The sequence below is a fragment of the Branchiostoma floridae genome, chromosome 6, assembly GCF_000003815.2.
Source record: "Branchiostoma floridae strain S238N-H82 chromosome 6, Bfl_VNyyK, whole genome shotgun sequence".
Lineage (NCBI taxonomy): Eukaryota > Metazoa > Chordata > Leptocardii > Amphioxiformes > Branchiostomatidae > Branchiostoma > Branchiostoma floridae.
In genome coordinates, this window is record NC_049984.1 from 8,414,214 (window position 1) to 8,419,341 (window position 5,128).

A 5,128-nucleotide genomic window follows, 5' to 3' on the forward strand; every position below is an offset into this window, starting at 1 on the left:
GTCATCGAATGTACGAATTCCTTTCAGATGTATGCCTTTACTGTGTAAATTCTAGCTTGGCCGAAACAATTACATCCATGGCATTTGCAAGGTGCAAAAATGGCCTAAAATTTGCATTGCTATTGGTATAGCACTGCCGCCTAGCGATGTATTTAATCATGCACTCAAAGAAAGGTCCTCGAAATTCTAAGTATATAAAAAAAAAATAAAGTCATAAAAAAAGAGCGAAAGCTATCAAAGTACAGACTCTTCATGGCTTAACTCGACATTTAACATATACAATGTATATGTATCTGGTTTGGACTCGTCATAGGTGCTTATTACCCGCTAAAACTGATTGTAATAAGTAGTAACAACGGACGCTAAACCCAATGAGGTTTTATCAAGAGTTTTTTTAATGAAACCTCCTTGCTAAAAAAACGGATAGAGAGAGAGAGGGGGGGTAAAATGATTACAGCAATGGCAATCTTGACATAACTAAGACTGTTTTACAACTCATAGCAACTCATCAAATCATAATGTATGTTGCAATGCAACGGTGGTTTTCACCCTTATACGTATGTATTCTGTTTTATCAGGGAGGTTTTACTAGTATTCTACAATGAGGTTATTTTAAGCTCTTTGATTCGGGCAAGATCACACTTGGGGCTCTCCAGGAATACAATAGCCACATGGAAAACTTATTTGAATATGTTAGATTTTTTAAACAAAGGGTTGCCGATGTGTCCTTTGTCACCAGTCTCAGTTAAACGAAGAAAAACCTTCATAAAGATAAAGCAAGGAGAAAACCTCCTTCTATAAACGTAACTCGAAAAAAAAAACATTCAATTCGACTTTAACTTTCGAGTTTAATACACATTTCATGAATTGAGCTTTGCATGGATCATGTGTCTCAAATCAAAGGTGTGATGTAAAGTGACATGGTGACAACATAGCGTCAACGTTTACGATATCGTTTATTCCTCCAACCAATGACATTATGTAATATCCTTGTTCAAACACAAAGGAAAACGCTATCTATATCACGACCACAAACAGGAAAAACTTCACAAAACCTATGAGCTTAATTTTCAATTCAGTTTATTGTAAATTCTTGCCAGTGGGCTAATTGCATGTAACATGAGAGATTCAGACAAAGTAAAAACAATATCAAAGGTGTCTACTCTAGTCTAAAACTAGTAAAAGCTAACTCTAGATCCTGCGTTATTGGGTTCGACTCCTTTTTCGAACACAGTGGAAGACGAAAGATCCCACCTTTTCTATTATAATATGATAGACAAAGAAAGGAGCTTTTATCATAATCAAGGAGGTAAAGATTTTTAACCTCCTTGTCATAATATAGAAGCCAATTTACCGAACCGTCGGTGAATCCTTACAAGGAGGTTGATATAGGGAACACTAGTGTTTGCGTTGTCTATTGTTGACCACTGCCCTTGTTGTAACGTGTCTTCAATGTTTTTTTTTAATACACTTGCGAATAACCCGCGGGTATGAATTGCAAATAAACTTTCACAGCGATGGTTCGACGGTGTCAATGAACGTCGGTGCTACAAAGGTGCACGCGTCGCCATATCAACATAAATGGCGGTAATTGTTCGTTTGTTGTCTTTTGCGCAGACAGCTTTCCATTTCCAGACGAGGTATCCAAGCGAGCGCATCATGTCTGCTGTCGCCATGCCGATCGCCAAGCCGCAGAAGAAACTGACCTTCGCCGAAGAAGTGAAGGTCATCCAGCTGCCTGGCAGGAGGCTGAAAATGCCGCAGGATGAGGTAACCAAGACTTTCGGCTGTTTCTTTTCTCGGCCACGGGTGAGCAGGGATTACATGGACGGGGCAGCCATCCTCCAACAGCGGGGCGGCAACAAGAAATCCAACGGTAAGACGGAGAGGAAACACGAGAGAAAGATCGCACCAGTACCAGCATCAGGAAAAACGGTGACAGAACGGAACAGGGACACTGATGCTACTCTACAATGCACCACCGATACAAGAGCCTCAATTTGCCAGAAAGTGAAAGACGCTCCATATGTCAAGACCGACCCAACAGACAAAGGCACGCGGGCCATCCTAGCAGAAGCAGCGGTAGCTCTGAACGCCCTCAACCGCTGGATGGAAGCTCGTGGTTTAAGTATTTGAATTTTGATAGAACCTCATTGGTTTGTGCGCATAACTCCTCCGTCATTTCACTATACAGTAATGTGTTATGTGGACTCATTGTATAAGGATGGTGACAGCTGGCCGCTTTGACAATACTTTAATCGCCCAGAGACCCGGAAATGCATACTTTGTTCTAGGACAATGCTGGACTCACCTGGCGCCCTGCAGTGTTCACGAAATGACTCTATTGTTCTCGTATTGTCTTCCTCCGTGGTGTTAATGTTGTAAACAGCAACGTCGAACATGCCGGACTGAGTGTAAATGTAACGAGCGCATGATTGTCATTGTATAATCTCATCGCATATTACTGATCATAATGTACTGTTAAAAGCAGGAGTGACTTTTGATTCCACGTCGATTTTGTCTTCTAAGCATCTTAGCGTACATAATACCACTATGAATGGTTTTCAACCTCCTAGGAATGGCGGAATAGAATTTGTTATATCGTGTGTTACTGGTGAATCTGTGGCCTCAAAATATAATGGAATGTCAACTCAAACTGGCTCACGGCGCAGTGCCCAACAGCGAGTAAGGCCTACGTCACATTTCCAAACCGGTCCCCGCCCGGGCAGCTTTCGGGAACGAAAAGTATGATATGAAATACACCAAAATGTAAAGAGAAAAGCCGTGGACATTATGTGGAATTTGTGTATATTTCTACGTATACATTTCTATTTTTAGTTTCCGCAATCAGCCCGACCGGACCCCGTTTTGGAAATGTGACGTTAGCCTAAGCGATGTCAAACTACCACCTAGCGGCGTAGAACAGCCATAAACATAATTTGAAAGCAAAGCAAGGGCCTTTACAACTTTTTATTACATAATCTAATTACACTCGATGTACTTTTTGTTACATAGCACTGTCATGGTTTTATTTATGAATATGAGCACTGTAAATTGGTATGGTGGAGGTTGAATGTTTGTCTGTTTTTTATAGTATTCTGAGAGATCAGCAGAGAGAAGCTGGATACGGATAGATACTAGACTAGCGTTTTCTGAAAACATATATTTGGTTCAGACGTATAATGCTCGGATTAACTGTACAAACAGAAATAAATCTTTGAGCTAAATTTGATTGATACCCTTTGTTATTCAGTTATTGTGTCAATTATAGGAAGAAGAGAGCATGCGGATTGTTTTATTTTCATGCCTAATGTGTTTACTACTCATAAAGTTGACTGATATTAGTGAGAATGGTGAAATGTGACTATGGAGGAAACAAGTTTGGGAAAAATAAGGTGACTACATTTTTAAACTTAGAAATCATAAATGTAACAAGAACTGAACCGCCAAAACAAAAAAGACTTACTCTTGTTTTACATATATTGTATTCAACGATACAATACGTCAACATTAAAATGATTAACATACTTAGACCAAGTGCAGTGTATACATGTATATGAACTTACATCTGGTTAAGGGTTACGGTAGCTTCTTTCTACGTGACGCTCGAATACCGCGACCTAGACCCACTTTCAACATTCTCAAAATCTAACCATTGTTAATTTACTTGTAGCCTGATTTAATAGTTCACCAGGGCTCCCATACTCACCCCTCATCAACCAGGTTACTTGTTAAATATCTATGTCTGATTGTCGATGTTCTCTGATATATTTATACAACTCTTCCCCACCATGGACCTAGATAATCATGGTAACAGACGATGGAAAATTGCAACATGGAAATAAACAACCTGTTATTTTTCCGCCTCATCCCTTTCTCTATCGATCTTTTTAACGTTAGATTTCTCTCTGGGTCACTCTCTAGTCCCCAGATCCTGTCCCAGATCTCTCCTTCTATGAATCTCCTATTTTCTCTGATATCTGTTATCAAAAAACAATGTTGTAATCGATCAGTTTGAATCATCTGCCAGTTTCTGTATGACGATGATTTCGGAGCTGTTGTTGAACAGAATCTTGCCGTCCTGCTCTACAGCGCAGTCCGGGCCCCGGATGTAGTCCGTGATCTCCCTCTGGTCCTCCGGGTCCACAGTCTCGGTGAAGTGCGGCGTGTGCGTCAGGAAGTCCAGCAGCAGGATCCCGGTCTCCGAGCCCGGCACGAAACACTCCGTGATGTCGGTGTTGACGTTCAGACGGTCTGTGGTGTACTGCAGGTGGAGTTTATCGAGGACCTCCTGCGGGAATAAGTGGCATTGCAGCAAGGTTTAAACAGACTGCGAAGTTTCCGGCAGATCACAATAGGAATATTAATATAGATGTCCCTATTGCGATCGTCCTTTTCCTATTTCTTCGACCAATGTGGTCTTGTGGTTAGGATTGTCGACTTAGAATCTAAAGGTTCTGGGTCCGAACCCCTAGTAGGTCCTAGTATATTGTGAATTTGGGAAACAGCCAACGATAAATGAAATATTTACTAAAGAGTATATGAGAAAGTATTGGAAGAAGAAATGTAGGAGACTCAAGAAATGGTAACATTATGGCTCTATGACCTTGATATGCGCAGTGGTTCGATACGGCGTTTGTTCGTCTTCGTCTTCTATAAACTTGCTCATCTTCTTCATCAAGTTGCTACAGCCGGTCTTCTCTGTGGAGCAACAAAGATAATGATACAGTAAAACTGTCTCCGCTCTTGAGGCGTAGCCAAAAAGTACACAAAGTACTCACTCACTCACTCACTCACGTACAGATACGGCTTATTAGGTAAAAAGAAATCTGAAGTTTGGAAATCGCAATTCTATACTGACCGTTAGATAGTAACTTAGTAACGTTATATAGAAATAACATAATCTAAGGGGTCCTACAGTAGTACATACACAGAACCTGACTGTGTTATACAATCTCTCGCTTTTTGGGGCTTATTTATCCTCCACTCCAACATAAACCAACAGGATGATAAGATGTTCTCAATTCCCAGGACTTAGAGGTGTCGACTATCAAGCTGCTAGGGGCCTGACCAGTGGAAAGGCTGTTAGAAGATTGATACACGGAAGCAAGGATGAACGAAATGGTTG

General features: G+C 40.9%; 1 protein-coding gene across 1 annotated transcript; it reads right to left on the bottom strand.

The window, feature by feature from the left end:
* Nucleotides 1–3,586: 3,586 nt before the first annotated feature.
* Nucleotides 3,587–4,699, bottom strand: LOC118418615 (histamine N-methyltransferase-like). The gene is made up of 2 exons (XM_035824614.1): nt 4,607–4,699; nt 3,587–4,291 (listed from the first exon to the last, which is right to left on the bottom strand). Exons 1-2 carry the CDS (start codon nt 4,676–4,678, stop codon nt 4,010–4,012), a joined length of 354 nt encoding a protein of 117 aa, XP_035680507.1. The 5' UTR covers nt 4,679–4,699; the 3' UTR covers nt 3,587–4,009.
* Nucleotides 4,700–5,128: the final 429 nt, after the last annotated feature.

Bases quoted from the DNA above. Each gene is read 5' to 3' on its own strand.
- LOC118418615 (XM_035824614.1), bottom strand. From the start codon at position 4,678: ATGAAGAAGATGAGCAAGTTTATAGAAGACGAAGACGAACAAACGCCG. The intron at 4,292-4,606 runs GTCATAGAGCCA...TTATTCCCGCAG, and splicing joins GAACCACTGCGCATATCAAG to GAGGTCCTCGATAAACTCCA.